The sequence below is a fragment of the Amblyomma americanum genome, chromosome 1 (assembly GCF_052857255.1).
Source record: "Amblyomma americanum isolate KBUSLIRL-KWMA chromosome 1, ASM5285725v1, whole genome shotgun sequence".
In the NCBI taxonomy this organism is placed as follows: Eukaryota; Metazoa; Arthropoda; class Arachnida; order Ixodida; family Ixodidae; genus Amblyomma; species Amblyomma americanum.
This window is the reverse complement of record NC_135497.1, coordinates 278,041,176-278,062,061: the sequence shown is the minus strand read 5'-3', so window position 1 is coordinate 278,062,061 and position 20,886 is coordinate 278,041,176. Positions and strand designations below refer to the sequence as shown.

The window sequence follows — 20,886 nt, the reverse complement described above, 5'->3', positions numbered from 1 at the left end:
GAGTAAGGAAAGAAAAAAAAAAAGTCGAAGGAGCGGCTCTGTCCCGTGTCCGCGGTATGTGCTTGTGTGCCACGTTCGACGCGTACATTATACTCCATGGGCCTCCCGTACTCCCCCCCCCCCCCCCCCCCCCCCGTCTTCTTATTTATTTTTTCCTTTCCTTATCGCTCACTTCCTTTCCAGCCTCAGCTCATCCGTCTGGCGCCCTTCCTGGCCGCGTTTCTTGTGTTTGCATAACCTGACCAAGCGTGATTGCAGCGCGTGATTTTTTTGAGTCGAGCGTAAGCAGCAGTACGAGGTGTTCTGTGGCGAGGCGTGCTCATTTTTTTTTTTTTTTAATATTCGACGACTTCGACTCGCGTTTTTTTTTTTGTCTATACTTTTGGCTTTTCTTCGTTGCGCCGTGTCCTGTGCTTGTTTCTTCTTAAAATCTCCCGGGTTACGCGTCAATTTGGGGGGAGAAAAATGGCGTCTCTGGCGCGATAAAGTTTCTCTCCTCTGATTGTGGTGCGCTTTTGTGTTGCCGTTTATTATTTTTTTTTCGTCCCCCCCTTTTTAATCTGGCAGCTCTCCGCGGCTCTTGTTCTTTTGCTTTGTTTACTCAGCAGCATGCGTCAAAACGGTAAAGCGGTGTCTCGGGTCTGCGTGGCTCCGCCATCGGCAGCGGGTATTGGGAGGAGGCCTAGTGAGAGGCTATTTTTCTCCGTGGCGTGATGCTTGGCCCGGGCGGGTGATTAATAACCGCGCTCTCGACTCTGGCCGGGTCATTCTGAATAGGGCGGTTTCTCTGCACTCGACGATGTGCTTTCTTTCACAATTGCACCATTTCTGTGACTAGCATGGATTCCTAATCGTGAAAAACACTATATACTCTCACACTGCTAAGTTGTTGTGGCCCATTAAATTGTTCCGTCCAAATCGGTACGCTTTTTGAAAAGCACACCTGTGATAGCCAACTTTTCGTTCTTCGCGACATACACTTGCACCTTAGTATCTTTGAGAAAGCATGCGATAAAACCCTTTATAAAATAATGTCTTGCAGTCTACTGTTCTGAGTGGGATTTAAGTGATCCTAGCCACTTATCAGCAGTTGGCCTATGCTAACCATTGCTCATCCTGCCTTTCTTTTTTTGGAATCTCGGGCAACCGAAAGGTAATCTACTTGGCCCTTCCTTTTTTTTTTTACATTCATTAATGACCTTCCTTTCACTTAGTGGGAATGACGGACAAAAACCGCAACTGAAACGATGGCGACGGACACAGGACAAGCACCCCATTGTGCAAGTTACAAATGTTCACCTTACTTTGAACGGACTACAATTTTAGCTCGTGCAAAGGACAAGAAAGAAAATAAAAGAAGCCTTTGAGATATGGGAGGCCGGTGAAGCCGAGTGCGCAAGCACACCCTCGGTGTTGTTATGAAGTGAGGAGTTAGAACTAATCAAGAAACGAAGGAGCGTGCAACACAGCCGGTGGCAATTAATTGATTGTTTTGGGCATGTGCATGAAATGTATTTATGTGCCCTCGTACCAGAATAAATTTTAGTTGTTAGTGCGCGCTTGTCCTGTGTCCGTCGTTTCAGTTGTCGGTTTTTGTCCGTGTGTAGCGCGTTATTCCCATCAAATGTACAACCAACTAGCCCACATTGCTGCCTTGCTTCCTTTCCCTGTTCCATTTAACTAGTCTTCATTGATTGCTATATGGCCTGCCATCCCACTATCAGTATCGACATTCCAGCCCTCCAGAACAACCGTCTCTGTGCTCGGGAATGGCCTCTTTGGCAATGTTAAAAAGGACTGCATTAATAGTTTTTTACTGCCAGCCATACCTGTCACAGTTACGAGCTGATATGTGTCAGTATTTACTTTGTGCGTTTATCCTACCCTGTTTCAAGCGAAGCAACACAGAGACTTCCATTATGCGGTGTGGTTAAAATTCTAGGTGCGTGTGTTTACGCATGTGACTGTTATGTGCCTGTGTCATTTTATCCTTATCCTCATCTGAAATGGCCAACCAGGTATGTTAAGGGGCCAGCATTTACAGTGTTTATAAAAGGGTGCCTCCTTCTCCTCTATAATAAAGCTAGATTTCACATACAGCTCTGTTGTCATGAATGGAGTCAGATTACAGCTGCTGTGAATTTTGTGTGTGAATGTGATTTTCTTACATTGACGGCAGTGAAACGCATGGAAAGGCACAAACCTGTACTCAATCTTAATTTATTTATAGAGTTGCTCTTTTCCTTATATTAGCAACACGAGTTTTCTTATAAGGCCCTGAGGAGGATTATCATTTTGGTGCATTGTTTCGAAAAAGGAGGCCACAAAACAAGAAATTTGTTTGCCTAATACATGCAGCCCTTCTAGGACTGTTTAAATTCTCATACACTCCCTGTATGAAGCCGAAAAGTAGGCATAGCCTAGGCAAGCATCTTCAAGCAGTTAGGTTAACAACTAAATCATTTTAACATAAGGTACGCCTAAAGAGAACTTTGGCAGTCTGAAAACCAAACTGACAATGAAATAAGCTTTACTTTGCAGAAGATGTTGCTAATAACAGCTAGCACGTTCCAGAATTTTATACATGACAAGTGGTGCAGACAATGGTCACGTTTATCTGCTGTTTTGGGAACCAGAATCACTGTTTTCATCCCTCAGTTTTTTTCTGCTCAGAGAAAGGTCTTAAACATTACTGTAAAGCTATATGAGAGGATATATGCATGTATGCCCTACACACACTTATTTGCTTAGTTTTTATTTCATTGTATTTTGCAACAACACAGCTTTCACCTTGTAAATATATTTCTACAAATTCTGCTTGAGATAAGTACTATGCGTGGTCAGTGCACATCCTGTTTTCCTGAATATATGAAGTATTCTTTCCCAACCTCAACCAGGAGCAGTCCAGATGTAACCCAGTTTACCAACTCCCACATCATGTTATGTTTACACTGAAGGTAAAAGGCATGTATAGCCTTTTACTAAGTACTAAGCAACCGCTTTGTTTTGATTAACATGGGCACTTTCAGAATTTTTCGCAGTTGTGCAGACAACATGCCAGCTTGTTTCTGCATGTGTCACCATTGACTGGCTCTGAGCACAACTCTCCAGGCTTGTTTGCACTGCTGCATTCTAGCTTGTGCAGTTCTCTTTGCAATATGAGCTAAGGAATTACTGCTAAAATAAAACTGGCCGCCTGCTGTCACTGTGCAAAAAACAAAGGTTTGCATTTCAGTGCAGTGATAGATGGCTTAGCCCCTTTAACTGTCACCACACTGTGCTATTTCAATTTTGCTTCTCTAACGGACCGAATAACATTACAGAGAGAAAGCAGTACTCTTGCAAGGTCACTCTTCTGTGAAATGCAAAACTGGTGCAGTTACAACTGATTTTACATATTCCAAATTACGGGGAATGTCGTAATTTTCTCGTGTATTTGGGTTCGTATTCGACAGCAGAGTACTAAAATATGGAATTTTTAATACATGCACAATTCAGATACACACTACATATATCGACGAATAGATAAGTGTCTTTTGCAATAACAGTTAAGTGGGGAGACAGGAAGGAGGCCTGATTACTTGACATATTGTTACTGTCAACTAAAGTGTGCATGGATTAATTGGAAAAGCTACAAAATAAGGGCAATTAAAATACATGTAAAAAGGCTGCAGTGTGCTAGTTTGACTAACTGATGATTTAACCTGTGCCTGATCTGAGCTATGTGAATTTCCCTGTTATAGTTACAAGCGATCGAATATGACTGTACTGCTAACCTATATAGCTTGTTGTAGTCCCGTATTCTTGGCTCCGAGAATTCGCGATACGAATCGCGTCGTCAATCTGAAATCGTTATTACATGTTAGGGTATAGCGTAACTTTCAATGGGGGCACTCTTCAAATATTAGGAGGCAAAAACCTTAGATCGTAGTTAGAACGGTTGCATATATGGGTTGGTCTTGAGCGGAGTCTAGCCGAGTAGCGGTCGAACGAGTTGTGTCACGATCGCGGTGTGATGTCTTTTTTTCACTTTCTGAAGTAGAAATAGCGCAAACGTTAATCTTAGAACCTCGCCTGCGGGGTTGCAAAGTTTGTTGCTACTTCGTTCGCGGACGTCAGAATCGGCCGCGCCGAGATCCACGGCTGTCACAGCCGATCGGGGTTTCACCTGCTACGAACACTCTCACAGCTAAACATGTCTCGGGTCAGCCACCATATCAATCTGTGTGTATTCGTGCGGCAAGATATCTTCGTGTTTTGCCACGGCACATGCCTGTGCTGCCGCGCGGGAAGCACTGACGAGCGCGCCAATCAGAACGCCGGAGTCGTCCGCTTGGTCGCATGCTGCAAACTTGATCGTACAACACCTCATCCGCAACGCGCCCTCACGCGCCCGTGCGCATACGGGGAAAAAAAAAAAAAAAACGATCGTACAGCGCCCTTCAGCGCGCGACCTGCGCTTTCTGGCAGCTTTGGGTTTTGAGTGAGGCACGAAAACCTCGCCCAGTTATCTGCGGAAGCGCTCTCGTTACTATACCGTTGTATATACCGCGATCTGAGAATTCGGTCACGATAGCCGGGCACGGAAAACAACCACAGCGTGGGATGTGCATTTTATTTTCGCGAAACGAAGCCGAGTGGCTAGGCGTGTACGCTTCTTTTTTTTTCGGGGGGCCAGCTGGAAGTATATTGGTTTATCAGCTGGTGTTAGTTTGTGAAGGGATGTATGCGGAAGATAGGTTTCAGCCTGTTCAAAGGAGGCTTTCTCTTTCGACGTGCGAGTAACGCTGCACTCGGTGTGCAAGGTCTGCCTCTGTCGCGAGTACACGCCTCGGGCCAAGTGGGTCCCACGGTCAGTTCACAGTTGAGGCTTCGCTCGCTGCTTCTGTTAGTAAGATTCAGTGTTTACGATTGTTCACGCTTAAGCAGTTTACATTAATAAATGTAAAAGAAAAAAAGAGGACTTCAAAAATACGTAGGGAATGTCGCGGACAGCAGAATTCGTCGGCCTGTGGCGACACGCACAGCCACTGCCTCGTACTCCCGGCGATGTGAACGAGACGACCGATGACTGGAGTATAAACGCTCGCGGTGTTACCCGGGTAACTGGAAGCGTTACCTGGGTTACGCCTAACGAGGCAAGGCGCGGTGGATGTTTGTCAAGGGGTGCGGACGAGCTTCCTTTCTGCGGGGCTCTATGAGTGCCGCGCTTGCGTCTCGCGCGTAAATTGTGGCCGCTCGCGCGTGGGCCGCTGTGGCCGGCACTTGTCTTCCCAGCAACGTTGTTTTGACCGGGCCAGTCAGCGCCATGGCGGGCGGGAGGTTTATGCCGCGCGCCGTAAAGAAACTGAAGTACGTCGAGTGGCCCCCCCGGGACCAAGCCCACTTGAAAGGGCGACCTGCAAGCAGCTCCATAAAAAGGAAGGGCTTCCTCGCCACGAACAACGCAGAAACGGGCATACCGCGCAATAAATCACGAAAACGCCGAGAGTGCTGCCCGGGTGCATTTTGTTGAAAAAGGAGGGATTGTAGTAATGTGTATGCATGCTCGTGATGGGGAAGCGAGGGCCGCACAGCAGTGCCTTCTTAACTCTCTCTCTCTCTCCCCTTTTTGCGCTCCTCACACGCGTGTTACAACTCGCTGGTTGAAGCGGCTGCGTTTTTATGGAGGCAAAACGCTAAGGCGCCCGTGTGCTGTGCGATGTCAGTGCACGTTAAAGATCCCCAGGTGGTCGAAATTATTCCGGAGCCCTCCTCTACGTCACCTCTTTGTTCTTTCACTCCATGCTTTATTCCTTCCCTCACTGCGTGGTTCAGATGTCCAACGATATATGGGACAGATACTGCGTCATTTCCTTTCCCCCAAAATCAGTTATTATTATTAAACATTCTTACGCATAGTCTGACTAGTGTTTCGCTTTGCCGCGTAGCTACGGAGTTTTGTTAGTGTTGCATGGCGTGATAGGAGAGAGACGACATCACGCAAATGCGATTAATAATCTGCGTATAGGGGCCTTAGCGGAGTATGCGCTCCTATTTACGAGACCTTAGTACTGACCGCACAGTTGATTGTCTCCTGCTGATTCTTCTCTTAGCCATACCAGTGCTGTATCGTAGGGCTTGGACTTTTCGATTTTTATTTTTCGAAAATTCGGCGGAATTTTTTCGGTGTTTAGTTCAGAATGCAAGTTTCGTTTTTTTCTCGGCGGATATTATTTTCGACGAATGAATTACTGGCTTTTTTCGGTGATTTAATGTGACAATATTGGGTGGTCAAGAGTCACTTATAGCCTATCTCGGCATTTCTGTTTGCATGAGCAATTCGTTTGCCAGTAATTTTGCCAGTAATTTTGCACTTGGAGGTGTGCTTTCAGAAAGAATTGCTTTCCTCGTTAAAAAAATAAACGCAAGTTTAATGAGACAACCAGCAGTCAAGAACGCAAGTGGTATTTATTGCTAAGAACCAAATTGAGTGTTCTTTGGGTTGTCGCGCCTGGTTGAGGTATAGGGCGGGACATCACGTGTTCTGCGTGTTGATGGCAGCGATTGAACTGTGGCTCAATCATCGCAGTAGCCCGAACATGATACTTTCCATAACGACCATACATGGCTTCGTGTCATTGTCCTCCTAGCACTTGATAAACCTACTTAACCGACTAGCTACTCTAAGCGGGTGATGACAGTGAACAAACAGTGCTTAGCTTGCAGGCGGCGAGGAGGTGCTGCTTCCCGGTCTGCAGAGGAATGTAAACAATCGGAAAAATGGCTCAAATCACACAACTGCGCGGCTTATTCAGCAATGTCACTGCTTCATCACGCCGCTGGTTTCCCTACTCGGTTAATTTACAACTTTGAGTGTTACTCGTACTCAACTGTCAGCTAGCTACGCCTTGCCTGCCAACAGTACTGACCTTTCTCGGTTAAAACCGAATTTGAAAAACTAAATTCGGCTTACTTTTATCGTTTTTTTTTCGGTTGAAACCGAAAAGCCAAACCCCTATGTATACGGCAGCAGCGCTTCACAGTCATAAGGCATGATGGAACCACCTGCTAAACGACACAGCCTTCTTTCATATAAGCCGTGATATCACGGTTGTCGTCACGTCTGAAGGAACGAATTGTATCTCGTAGATAAGAGGCACATTTTTTTTTACTCGGAATCGGATTGTCGTTGGTTGTTGGGAGGGGCTGTCCCTTGCAAAAATGGATATTGAATTTCTGGCGTCATTATGACGTACTTATTCATGCCAGGTCATCAAATATTAATGGCAAAGGCAACGCCTTATTTTGCGCCGGTTTCCCATCATAAATTCGTGATGAGTTTTTTACATTCACTTTCCCGGGAAAAAAAAAAAAAAGTGTTTCAGAACAAGTCATCATGCATGAAGACAGCAACGCAGAACCTCCCCTCCCTGCCTGAAATCAGTGCGCAACTCTCTTCCTGCAGTCTCTTTCTTGCCTTTTTTATGGCTAGTAATCGATGTTGGTGCGACATTACAACAGGAATATGCTTAAACGCTCCTTCTAACCTCTGTAGTGTGCTTTTGATTTCGCTGCATTATCGACGAGCGGGAGGAGCATCCGGGATAGCGGGGATAAGCCGTCTTCGAAAGGGACTCGTCCTGCCGTCGACAGCATTCTTTCCCCCGCGAAGCGGCAACATTCCCTTCTTCTCCCCGAAACGACGGCGGTCCCTCGTTGTCCCATAAGGCGCGAATGGGAGGAGGCCAGACGCAGCATTCCACTCTCGCTGCCTGCGGAGAGAAGGAAGAAAAAAGGATCCCGCTTTGGGGAGGCGAAGTGGTTGCGCAGCTTGGGCAATCCGGCTTGCGCGCTCGCCCCTGTATCCCTTCCCTCCCTGTCAGCGGCGAGCGGTGCTCGGTTGCAAGTGGGCTGCCGGGTCCGCCCCCGCAGTAGAAGGAGAAGCCTGTTTTCTTCGCGGCGCACTTATCCCGGATTGGGGAAGCGGCGTCGCCGCCTGATCGAGCGCGTCCGATTAAGATGGCACTCCGCGCGATCTCGGGCGAAGCGTGCGAGCCTGGTTGGTATGACTCTTTTCTTTCCTTTCCATTACGTCGAATACCAGTCCTATCCCCCCCCCCCCCCCCTGCCTCCAGGCACCACCTCTATTCCCATCTCGTTGTCTCTGTGCGGGTTGGTTCGACAGCCGCTTATTTATAGCGTCCAAGCGCTGCGCGGCCCTGTCCGGGTTTTCCATTTGGCCGCTTGCACAACGACTTCCTTGCACTTGGCGACTGGGCTCTGCCGTTGCTGTCTCTGCTGTGTCACGGCGGGCGTCGTCTGGGTTTTTTTTTTCTTTGCTCCCCCTCCCGGCGGAGGTAATTCGTCCAGAGAGCAGAAACGGAGTGCCTGGATATCTAGTCCCGCGAGTTTTCGAGCTCTGAATAAGGTTTCGTCTTTGTGCGCCGGATGGAGCTCGACACCGGGAATTCCTGCCGTGCACGACTTGGCGTGCCCTTGTAACGGAGTGAGTGTCTGACAAGCGGGGCAGTACACTGCAGTAGGCGTTCATATTATCTGTGCCTTTGCAGTCAGGCGTGCAATCGTCGAATAGAAAGGCAGCAGTTCAGCGTTCCTCTCCGCAAGCGAGTTTTTAGTGAAATAAAAGGCGCTGAAATTTTGTAATGGCAGCGAAGTGGCCTAAGCTGGAGTGTGGAGCTTACAAAGACTGTGCATCAAGGACGATTAAGCTGCAGGGTATTTGAGATGACATTGCCGAGTAAATTATTCGCTTTCACGATATAAGGGGCTCACCTGGCCCGGCTTCTGCCGATTACCTGCTTAGTAATTTTCCCCCTCGCGCTCGAGCCCACGTGTCCTGTTCTAGTTGCTGAGCGACTTGCGCGTGAAAAGACAGACAGTTCTCTTTGTTCGGCCGTGTTGTGAAACGCGACCGGTGTAAGGGCGAGACGACGACCCCGTCCGATGCTTGCGTTCACCTCTCGCATATTTCATCCTCGCGGCCGCATAGCTGCCGACGTCTCCTTTTCTTTTTCCTTCTTCCTATTCTTTTTGTGTTGAGACGGGAGAACGGTTTGGTTTGGCCTTGTTCTAAACTGCCTTCAGCGTCCGAGCACATTTCGAAACGGGCTGTTCTCCCGCGCGGCCGGAGCTGCGTCAGCACCGCTGCTGTGTACACAGAAGCTCGGATGTATAACTACCGAGTGGCCCGCGCTATGAATGCCCGTGTGGCCGACCAACGGGTGCATCCTGCTACCGCGGCAACGGTGGCCGCGTTTCCGTGGCCGCGTGCAGTGCACCCGAGGGGTTACGGCGCGGGTCGCCAACCGTAATGGCCTCCTCTTCCATCCGTCGTCGCCGCGCACCTTTTCCCGGAACCGGAGAAAGCGCGTGCGGCCGGCCTGTCCGCCTGCCGGATTACACGCCGCTTCCTTATGTGCCACGCAGGTTCGAGGAGTCTCGCGCGTCCGCCTCACACGGGTGCTTATTGCGAGAGGACGCGGACTCGGTGCGCGCGATATATATATATACGGCGCCGCTGATGCCACGGAGGAGGAAACGGCTGCGCCGAGGTTAAAACTAATTGCGCTGTTCCTGGAGGCCGCCGTGCGGAGACAGGAGCTCAGTTCGAGCACGTGACTGCAGGTAGGTTTTATTAGTGCGCGCATAACAGGTGAGGCGGCTTGCGATGTACACACGCACGTACGCTTTTTTCGCAGTCATGGGCGAATAGGAAATATGTAACGACATTCGCACCTCGCACGAACATGGCACGCTTGAGCACGCACGCTGTGCACACTGACGCTTTTACGTTGCGCCTTCGTCGAAATGTGGTCGCTGTGGCTGCGAATCGAAGCAGTGAACTCGCGTGCCTTGTGCTGTTTGCTTGTAGCGCGGGAGAGCCTTTCGAAACGAGTGTCAGTTGAGTCTCGTTAATACGAACTGCCGGTTTATTCGAACTGATGCTTGGGTCCAGCCAACGTCGACTTTATTGAGAAGGCTTTCCCAAATTCGTATTCCGCATAATTTCAACACATCCTCGGTCCCCTTTGGGCTCCAGTTATTGACAGTCGACTTATATTGCACTGCAAACGCAGCATTTTAGCTGATTGGACAGTTCGTAGCGGTGACTTCTGTCAGGTTGTTTTCGAGTACTTTCTGTGCCTATCAGCTTATTAACGATAATCTACTAGTTATGTTGTTAATTGGGTCCCTAATTAGGTATTATACCTTTAATCGTACGATATGAATTCCTGCGTGCGTGCTGAGCTATAGCGCCATCCTTTCGCACCATATTGATCTTTGCCGAAACGCGGCCGCGCCAAGGTTGGCCAGCTCCGGCGGTTCGCAAATGTCCCCCGGGATACGCTGAACGCGTGGCGAGCACCTGCACGTCGGTTCGGGACTCGGCGATCCCCATGCGCGGCTGACTGGCGTAGCGTCGCCTGTCCGTGCGGCGCGGTGAGAGGTGGGATAGCCGCAGGTGCGTTGCGTGCGGGCCTGCCCCATCACCGGTGGCCCAGATAGCGCGGGGCCGCTTATGGGCCTCATTACTGCATCTGCGGCACCCTGCGCAGGGCGCAGCTAACGAGCGGGCGCCTTCTGCGGAGACGCTTCTGGCCACTTGGAGAGCGAACGCGTGGCGCTGCTGTTGCCACGTGCCCGGCTCTGCCGCGGCCTCGCTCCTTGTTCCAGCGCGCGTCGCCGTTTTTTGCCGCCCCCGAGCGGTCCGCATGCATGGTGTGTCAGCGCGCGAACGTGGCGGTAATTCGCGTAACGACCGGGGCCGCGAATGCGCGCTGGCTGCCGACTCTGTTCCCACTGCCGGAGGGGAAGATGGGAGGGGAGAGGAAGCTTGATTGTCTGCGCCGATTGCGGAAGAAGGGGGGATCGAGAGAAGACGTCTCGGGCGGCGAGATTTTTGACGCCAAGTGGGATGATTTATTTGGCACGCAGTAGTGCGGTGCGTGAGAGGGAGAGGGCGGTGCTAGCGCTCGCCAAGGCCCGAGAAATGGAGGGGAGGGGCATGTGAGACGGATAGGCGCCGGCGCCCAAGCGAGAGCTTCGAACGCATCCGAGTTGCGAGTACACTGCCGGAGGCGCCAGACGAGCAGCGCGAGGCGCGGTGAATCTTTCGGAGAGCACTCGGTGCAGCCGCGATAGGCGAGGGAGGCGCAGATCCAGAAAGGAACGGAGTGCAAGTGAAACAACAGTGTATCCCTTTTGTTCACACCGTGCACGCTGAGCCAAACTCGCAGAAAAATTCGCGAAAATACCCGCGCAGCTGTAGCGTGAGATCGCCAGCTCATTGTTTGCAGTTTGTTGGTTCACGTTTCTCTCTCTCTCTCTCTCTTTTGCCCCTGTGTCTTTCCACGTTGTATTGCGCCCTAACTGCTAGTACTCAACACGACGGGGAAAGTCAGAAGACTAACTTGGCGTCGCGAGATCCGCCTTCCCTTTGTAATGCTTGAGGGTTCCACCGATTGTCTATACGCACTGTCTTTATTTGTATGAGTAAGGTAAAACGCGACACCACATCGCGCCTTTTCGCACCCTCTTGTACCAGTGGAGAAAATGGAATCTAACTTTCCTCCTCTTTGCTCTTTCTTTCGTTGCACTTATCCCACCCTCCGCATGTAGGGTAGCGTATACTTGGGTATTATGCCTTGTTAACATCCTAGTCATTCATTTCTTCTGTCTCTATTGAGTTTATAAACTACTTGGCCGGCGGCGATTGCTTCTCCGCCTGCAAGACTGCTTGTTCACTACAACTTTGGAAGTGAGCGGAGACTAAAGCGAATGAGCTAAAAGTGATTGGACATTTGTGAGCTAACTAGAGTTATCAACTAGGGACCGGTATGGACGAGAGCCGCTTAAAAGGATCAGACGAAGCGCGCCAATTAAGCGCCTTTCTCTATAGCCTCTCACGCGCGCCCCTCTCCTTTAATTTTCATTTCTAACTTCATGCGATGTAAATATTCTGCATAAAGCTTAATTTGTTCTCCTTTTGTCCTAACCTCGTCTCCGGCCTCCTCGTCCTTGCTCCATTCGGACCACGCTACCTGAGGTCCCAGCAAGGGTGTTTTTTTTTTCGGGCTGTTTCCGCACGCGGTGTCACAGTTCATTTTAAAGTGTACCACTTTCATAGCTTTGAACTCTAGCGGAGATGTAACTGGCATCTAGGCAACCTATAGATCCCAGTTACGCGCGAGAAACTATACGACCGCCGTGTGACGAAGAAGGTCAGGGCCTGTTTGACAGCCTGGCGCGCGATTCGCTTCTTCAGCGTAGACCCGTGCTTCGGTCGGCGGAGAACTGCACGGTTTGAAGTTTTCCGCGCAGTAAGCTCCATGGCGGCCTCGGAAGGACTTCCTCAAATGCGTGCACCGCTAACGCGCGAGAGAAGAACCCGCTCTTCTTGATCTGCTTAACGGGGTGCCCGCTATGGCCGTTACATCGGCTCTCTTCGTAAACGTCCTCTGCGTACGGAGCATTGCAGAAGTCACTGGAGGCCGCACTCTGTGGTGATTTTTTCGCCGATCCAGTCTTTTGTTACATATCGTTAGTCTCTGCAGCGTGTTACGCCACGGCTAATGGCTAGCGAGCAATGTGCGTTGGCGACTCTGGTATCGAGTATACCTGAAGCAAAATGACGGGTCGGAGGAAGAATCGTTTCAAAGTGCGTCCCCTGATCATTTCACGTGTAATGTGGTATAAGAAAAGTCGCAGAGCTGCTTTGTGGCGGAACCTGTTACGCTTCTCGCGCTCTGGGAAGTTCCGGAGTGTCGGAAGGAGGCGGACAAAGCTGCGAGGCTTGGATAACGAAAGAACGGCACAGCGCACACTTATGCGGGGTGTAGCCCCCGCCACACTTAACCTTTACGTGCTTCAGGCACCTTTTCAGTTGTACTGATCAAATGCTCCAGTGCTATTACCGCGCATAGGCTAATTTGAGTAGCTTTCGAGGAATGGTAGGTGTGTGCTTTGTGAGCCTGGGAAATAGAGAGACGGGGGTGACGAATATGTGCTGTCATTACCGCGAAGGCTCTGACAAACACACTCGTTTAGGCAATTCAGACAAGCGCACTTATTACACCACCGGGACATTTTTTCTTTATATATACCGCTTCCGCTCCGACCACCCTCCAGCCCTGAACTCCATGCCGATCTTGCACACTGTCTCCTATACTATCCTGTGGTTCTTCACTTCCCTTTCTATCCCATTTCTCATCCCCATTCCTCTCCTTTGTACATATTACTTGTTTGTACATATTACTTCTCCCCCTGTCCTCTATTCCTGTGCCCTCACCTCTTTCATTTCATTTCTCCATTCTGCCTGCTGTCCTTTATTTCCGCTGCCCCAGCTCAGGTGCTTCAGTATCGATGGCAGATGCCGGGGCTAGCAAAAATCTTGTCCTTCCTTTTTACTATTATTTTTAATAAAACCACTACCACCACCATTCCTGGCTGGCTTCTCGTCACCTTGTATGACTGATGAAGCACACTTTCAGCACTTGGTTTGCGTTTTTAAATAAAGTGTTGTACTACTACTACTACTACTACTACTACTACTACTACTACTACTACTACTACTACTACTACTACTACTACTACTACTAGGAACGCAGTTGGAATTTCGGAATTATCGTATTATCTAGGCCCAGGAGCGTAAACAGGAACCCACCATGCAACGCGGCCCGGTATACTGTTCAAATCAAGAAGTGACTTCTGGCGGGCTAGTTGGTGTATTCCGTTCATTTTCGTACTGCGTGAAACAACGAGTGTACAGTAAGGAGGACACGTAGCGCACACACTGTTCTGATCGTACGACAAGTTGCCCGGAACTTAAGTCCTGCATCTCAAGTTCCGACCTGAGCCACGGATTCGATCGAAATTGTTCTCTGAATTAAAAAAAAAGATAATTTATCTGGTCGAGTCGGAATCCCTGGCCACAACAAGGTTTCCGTAACACAAGCGGCAGGTACACGTGCGGTCACTTTTTTTCATTCTTAAGCGTCCTGGAAATGCGGCTTTGTCTGGCCGAGTCTGGGCCCTAGTGTGAATCGAGTTCAGGGCTGACTGTGGCGTTTTACCTCGAGCAGTCGTGGCTTATCCCGCTTGGACTGCGGTTCGCCTTGGCGCATCTTTGTTTACGGGTCCTCCGTATGTCGTTTTGAGGGGAGACAAATGCGTGTTTGTTCTTGCTCCGTTTGTTCCGTGTTCATCCTGGCTTCTATGATTTCCACTTCCTTCCCTCTACTCGGAAGAAAACGTGCTACTTTTTTTTTTCGCGTTCATAATTTCTCACGCCAAGTGGCGGTATTCTTCCTTTGTTTGAACAGTGCCAAAGAGCACTACTACGGGAACTAGTCAAACATCGCCGCTAAAGAAGAAAACCGAGATAAACTCCTGAATGGCGAAGTGGAAGGGGTCAACGCAAGAACAATGGCGTTTTTTTTTTCTTCTTACGCTCCCACCTCCTCTCCTTCCCTGCGCTTCTCGCGTCCGCCGACAGAGGCCGGAACAATCGGCCGAGAGCGGAGAGGGGGGGGGGGGAGGCCACGTGACCTCAAACTGGGTCGTGTTGCGTTTAGCGTTTCTCTTTCTTTTTTCTTTCGTTCCCTTCCGCTCTGCTGGCGGCGTTGGCGGCGCCGGCCAACTCTCGGCAGCGGGAAAAACTTCGCGGGCCGCTGGCCGAGCCACATCGCTGCGCGCACCTTTCGTCGGGCGGCGTTCGTTTCGGCAGGTTACGCGCTGCTATGCGGCGCAACGCCTTTGATTCGCGACGCTAGACTTCGGCGCGCGCTCTGGCATCTTGCTGTTCCGCGTCGAAACTGTCGCGCGCGCGCTTTCCACGATGTGAACACTGCGCGTGTGTACACAGCGCTCCGCTTTCTGCCTGCCGCTGACTCTGGTGGCTTCGGCGCGACGTGCGACCCCCGCGTGCATGCGATTCTTGGATGCGTACGCCGGACCGGCAGCGACGGAGCCGAACAGTCGGCGATCGGCGCTGAAAGTTGCGGATAACGTCGCCGCTTCTGCGCCGGCCGCCAAGAAGCGCGTCTGGTTCTCGGCCGCGCTGTCAGCCATGGGCCTCAACGACACGAACGCAAGGTGAGCTCGCCGCGCATCACGTGAGGCCGGTGCCTGGTTGGAAGAATTGGTGCACGGTTAGGCCGGCTGTGGGCATAGAGCTCGCGCAGAGGCCGAATCCTCGACCTTCTGCGCGCGCTAAATGCCTTTTTTATGAGCTTTGTCGCGGCGGTGTTCGGCATTAATTTTGCATGCGCGACTGCATGAAAGCACGCAGGCGCTCCTGTCTGTGTGGCCCTATAGTCATCGGTTACGTGTTTGGATTTAAAGCGACCTCTGCGCAACCTGGGCACTTCGTTGCGGTCTTCGAATAGACCAACAAAACAGCGGATCGCCCTTCGAACAGCTGTCGTTGAGCTTTCCTACTGACTAGATCGGTAGGCATGCAGTGCTTCCTGTGGCGAAAGGCGAACACTGCTCCAAGTCCCGGTGTATACCGGTCTGGGGGGCGTGAAAAAGCTTCTACCGAGAGGTGAAGAGTTGAGGCAGGCGCCGATAAACGGAAACAATCGGGCCGAACGCATATTACTGTAATCACTGAGTGTAATTAGATTGCAGCGAAGGGCCGTGCATCGACTGGCGAGAGATTTCGCTTATTTGATAATGTTGGCGAATACTTGCCGGATGGTGGTCGTGTGAGAGTTTGTTTCGATCGGATGCCTTGGCAGGCGCAAAACAGCCAACCCCGAGAGGTGCGCCGGGCAGTTTTCGGTGTCTTAGTTTACTCCGACTACGTGGTCTTTGTATGTGCTTTCGGGCGCTGATCAGCGGTGCGGTTGATGATTTAAACTCTGCACGTGCGGGCCGCATTGGACTAACACCCGCGATGGCTCTTTTGTTAGAAAAAATAAATCGCTAAGGCTGCCCCCCTTTTTTAATGTATTTGCGTGCGTACACGGCAGACATGACATGCGGCGTTTGCGGAGGGGTCTAATAACTGTTACGAGGATGTGTAAGAAAGCGTAAGCTCACCGACAGCGAACGTGCGCCACCAAAAGCCTGCGTGCTACCTGCTGGTTATCGGAATCCAGTGCCCGCACCGCACACGGGCTTCGGTGCGTTTATTCGCAGGAATCAAGACGTATCTGGAGGAGGGCTTGGCGCGGTAGAAACAGGGACATGAGAGGGACACAGGGTTCCTCCCATGTCCTCGTTTCTCTCGCGGTAAGCCCCCCCCCCCCCCCCCCCCCCCCTCAGAGTCATTGCTTATCAAACTTCCACTTTAATGGAGACGGCATCGAAGTTGGCTCTCCTTGAAGATCGTGGAAGCATATAGGCATACCGTCGCCATCAGTCTGTTCATTTCACTGCGGTCGTGCGGCGCATTCCTCATGGGCTCTTTGGAGCGGAACAAGCGATTAGAGTGCGACGCGTTGAAGAAGCAATAAACGCGCCTACACCGCGTCGATGTGCTGTCTGGTCACGTTTTTATGGAGCATCGTGTAGCGGCGCTTCGATGCATCGAGAGTATCCCCCCCCCCCCCCCCCCCCCCCGGCGATCGGCTGGAATGGCGCCGCCTTCGGGATGCTGCATAAAAGTGGGCAGGTTCGTTGTTAACACGGAAAACAGATCCCTCGCCGCGGCGATCGGGAAGGGCGCTTCTTTAATCGGACCCACTGAAAGGGAGTCGTGCAAAGGAAGAGCAGGTGGCCGAGAGGGAGAAGAGAAAGGCTTAGCAGCCAGCCGGGAATGCGGACGTTTCCACAGGATTGGGCGGCTATCGTTGAATGGGCTGGCCAGTCTGGGAAACTCCTCATTCCGCTTTGTTGCTGCTGCTGCTGCCTGTGGGAGTGACAGCGGCGTTTGCACGTGTCGTCGATGTCGGCTCTGAGCTTCGATCGTTCAGGCGGAGCAGACGAAGAAAAAAAAAATAAACGAGAGGGGCAGCTCACGGCGTACAGGAGATTTCGCCGCCGTCGCACGGGTCGAAGTTGTTCCGAACGCTTCGAGGCCAGTCCGCGGGCGCACGATTTCGTGCTTGTTTTTCCTCCCCGACCCCGCAGCCCGAACGCATCCCATTGTTGGCCTACTTGCAGGAGTCGTCGATCTCCACCAAGTCGAAGGCCAACATTTGTCAGCGCACACTTTTTCTGATCGCTTCGTTCGTGCCTGCCGCGGCTGGGAAGCGCCAGTTGCAACTGTGAGCCGAGGCGCCGACAACGTCGCCACGGTCGTCGGCTGCTCGACTGAAACTAGCGGTAGCGATGCCCCTATGCTCGCCCTCACGAGCGCTGACTGCGATCGTTTGCTCCGAAGCCGACCCCATGGTGTAAGGAAGTGGGCGGGTGTCCTCTTTTAAGCTCTCTGGCAGTCTTGATGTGCGGATTACTGGCATTGCTTGCGTTTGCCAGACTTCAGTATGCATCGAGGTCGTGGGCTTATAACTTTTCGCTGCAGGTCTTCTGCGTGCCGATGAATTGGAAACCGTCAGTCTAAGCGCACCCGAAAAAAAAGAAGAGAAAAAGATGTTTTCTCCCGTGCATAGCGATTTGCGCCATAGAAGTTAGACATTTTCCCCTCCCCCTGGTACATCTTCAGGAACCTAATGCACTGAAAAGGCTGTTCACAGCATTCAGATTACGTTATGCAGTTATGGAGCGCCACTGTGTGGAGTGTTGGTTTTTGTGCACTTCGCTTTGGGGAGCAAAATTAAGGGCGATATGGACTACCGTCTTTCCCGAAACATGCGCAGTTCCTTCGACCCGTCGTATGGTAAACAAGGTATTAACGTACTGCATACAGTAGGAGCGCCGCTATGGTGACACTTTTGCGGGCGTGTGTGCCTCTGTGTAGACAAGCCAACTCGTCTGTGCATTTACATCAGCACGCGTTTCTCCAGATGCCCCGTGACTGTAGTAGCGGATCTGAGAGGCACACTCGCGGTTACGACTGTCCATTTTCACAGATCCTCGGTGACCCGGTCGAGCTTTCCACGGTGACGTTTGGAAATCCCTCCTACTTGGTCCTGCGTGACGGTCACCGCCGAGAGAAGCAGGTGCGGATGCAAGGAGGGGTCCGGATGTTTCGGGACCTTCCCGGGCCGTGTACTTTCCCTGCGTAGCTCCTGTGGCAGGCACATGACCGTCCGCTCTTTCTTCTCTCACTTTCCTCCCTTTCCGTTCGGCTCCTTTCTGCTTCCTGGCGCTGCTTTGAACAGGTCTCTCTCTTGTCCCTTGTTGGCAACGGGTGGCTCAGCCGCAGGCGTGCTAACCGTCGGCAAGGGGCGAGGTGGCCGGTTCGATGGTTGAACCCGTGCGTGATTTCCGATACGTACAACGTGCGCAGTCTAGACATCTTGTACGGTTTGCACGGCTGAGTAAAGAGTAGACGGTTTTAGCGTAACCGGTAGGGGCCGCTGATCCGGATCATGAGAGGGAGATAACTATAGAAGAATAAGAATGGGGGTGGAACGCGTGTGGCAGGTTCTCTCAGATCACGAATGGCAGTTTACCAATATCCATCCCTCACGATTCTAGAGGCCCGTGTACTGTGCGATGTCACTGCACGTTAAAGAACCCCAGGTGGTCGAAATTATTCCGGAGCCCTTCACTACGGCGTCCCTCATAGCCTGAGTCGCTTTGGGACGTTAAACCCCCATAAACCATCCCTCACGAGAAAAGTATACAACAGCCTTATCTTTGCGTTAATCACCTATGGGGCATAAACGTGGAGGCTAACGAAAAGGGTTTCAGCTTAAGTTATGAGGACAATGCAGCGAGCTGTGGAACGAAGAATTATTGGTGTAACGTTAAGAGAGCGGAAGTGGACAGAGTGGGCGAGGGAACAAACGCAGCTGTTAATGACATCCTAGTCGAAATCAAGAGGAAGAAATGGGCTTGGGCAGGGCATGCAATGCGAAGGCAAGATAACCGCTGGTCTTTAAGGGTAACGGAGTGGATTCCAAGAGAAGGCAAGCGTAGCATGGGGCGGCAGGAAGTTAGGAGAGCGGATGAGACTAATAAGTTTGCGGGGATACGCTGGCCGTAGCTTGGCAAAGGACAGGGTGAATTGGAGAGACATGGGAGAGGCCTTTGCCCTGCATTGGGCGTAGTCAGGCTGATGATGGTGATGATGATGAGCGTAACCGGACAGCCGTACGGCAAATACGGTTACGCGTTGGCGTTGCTACTGTTGCCAGGCCTCCCCCACGTTTGCCGCGCGGTAGCAGTTGCCGTAGTTACCATGTTTACTGTACTTCGGGGCTAAAACTCTCTAATAGACGTTTTTAGCATACCCGAGACGTACTACCGGAGACGTATACCGGTTTACCGGACCCCTCTTGCGCATGCGCAGAGGCATTGTTGGGGTGAGTTGGAGCCACTAAGCGTGCGCAAAAAGCGACCGGTATACGTCTCCGGTATTCTAAAAAAGTCTATCTCAATGCGTACTGTCGCCTGCGGGATTCCTTTGCAAGTCCATGTGGAGCCCGTAACTATTTGGCTGTCCACCAACTAGGCCAGCTGTCTACGCATACTGACTGTTTGGCTGCAGGTTAGGTTGCGCATGCAGTCTCTGTCGTAACCAACCACATTTCGAGACTTCCTTTGTAAAACGACGAGACAGATTCATTGAGCTGAGAGAGAGAGAGAGAAAAAAGTGTCGGGGTTTGAACGTAGTTATACCGAGTGAGACGTGCGAAAGTACTTGAGGCAATACCGCCTCGAAGACAACCGCATGCAAAGTCTTATCGTCAGCCGCCATCGGAGGAGGAGGAGCCGCGCGCGGGGAGTGGGGTTGTAAAATTACGCTGTAGGGAAATAATTGCCGGTCTAAATTAACTGAGATTCAAGTGGATTGTTGACAGTTGGCTTCTTGTTAACTCAAGTGACCTGTAAGCGATTGGTTGCCTGTTGACACATGTCAGTAGAGAATGTTTTGACGTCTTCACCAGCGAGCTCAATAAAGTTTGAGTTTTTATTGAAATGCCATAGACTCTATAAGGACTCAGTTGCCGCTCAGTGTGCATTTTTATAATGGTTTGAAACGTTATTTTTTTCGTTCCGACGTGCCTGAGAAGGCCCTATAGTTGCGGACGCGGGGAATGTCCATCGAAAACGCCGTCGTGACTGAGGTATGCTTCGTACATGGCTCGCATGCGTCATGACCAGCCCATGATGCTTCTTTTTTCTTTGCGCGCTCATTCGTGCGGGTTCGTTCTTGGTTCGATTTGCTGTTTTGTTTCACTGTTTTGGTAGGCCTGCCTGCTCACGACCTGGCTTCCTGCAGCACTTGATAAATTTACTTGTTTCCATCCCCGCTCCGCATTTGTCATTCTCTCAATTTTTTTCCCGAGCAGTTAGCGGATCTGTCGTTGCACCTGTGTCTCGCCGTGGAAGCGACACAGCTTTAGTACACAACGAAGGTGACAGACGTGCCGAGCCTATGCGTTTTTATGCGCTGCGACAACCCCAGTTTGTGTTCCACTTCGAAGCACGGGAACAACCTGCATCTCTGCCTTGGTAGTCTTGGGCAACGCTAACGTTTTCATGCCTTTCCTGGCTTTGCTCACGAAGCGTGCATTGGCACGGACACGCTGCTGTTTTAAAGCGAATCAGCGCGTCACCTGGAAGTCGCGTTGGTGAATCTTTTGGGTGTTTTTGCGTAGCATTATTTCCAGTTGTGGAACCGTGGCTGCCGCCTCATTTCTTTTCTTTGTTCGAATCGCGGCCTTTTCGGGGATGATCGACGGTAACGTGCTCTCTCTCTCTCGCTCGTTCGCGCAGCGAGCTGCCGTCGCCGGGACCGTCCTCGCGTGGACGCGATCGGGCGATGGCGCCGGCGGCTGTTTGACAGGCGGCTCTGTGGCGTTC

The 20,886-nt window shown here is 51.1% G+C and overlaps 1 protein-coding gene across 4 annotated transcripts in view; it reads left to right on the top strand.

The window, feature by feature from the left end:
* The window catches only part of Evi5 (ecotropic viral integration site 5), a 227,066-nt gene that overhangs the window by 79,330 nt on the left and 126,850 nt on the right, over positions 1-20,886 (top strand). For 2 of the 4 annotated variants that reach the window (XR_013311272.1, XM_077649321.1), the window contains exon 1: positions 14,655-15,096. The exons of the other annotated variants lie outside the window; for them this stretch is intronic. Coding sequence is in view for 1 of the 2 variants with exons in the window: in XM_077649321.1 (XP_077505447.1) it covers positions 14,930-15,096 (167 nt within the window). In the remaining variant the exon portion in view is untranslated. Of the gene's footprint in view, positions 1-14,654; positions 15,097-20,886 lie in introns of those variants that run through there. 4 annotated transcript variants of the gene reach the window in all.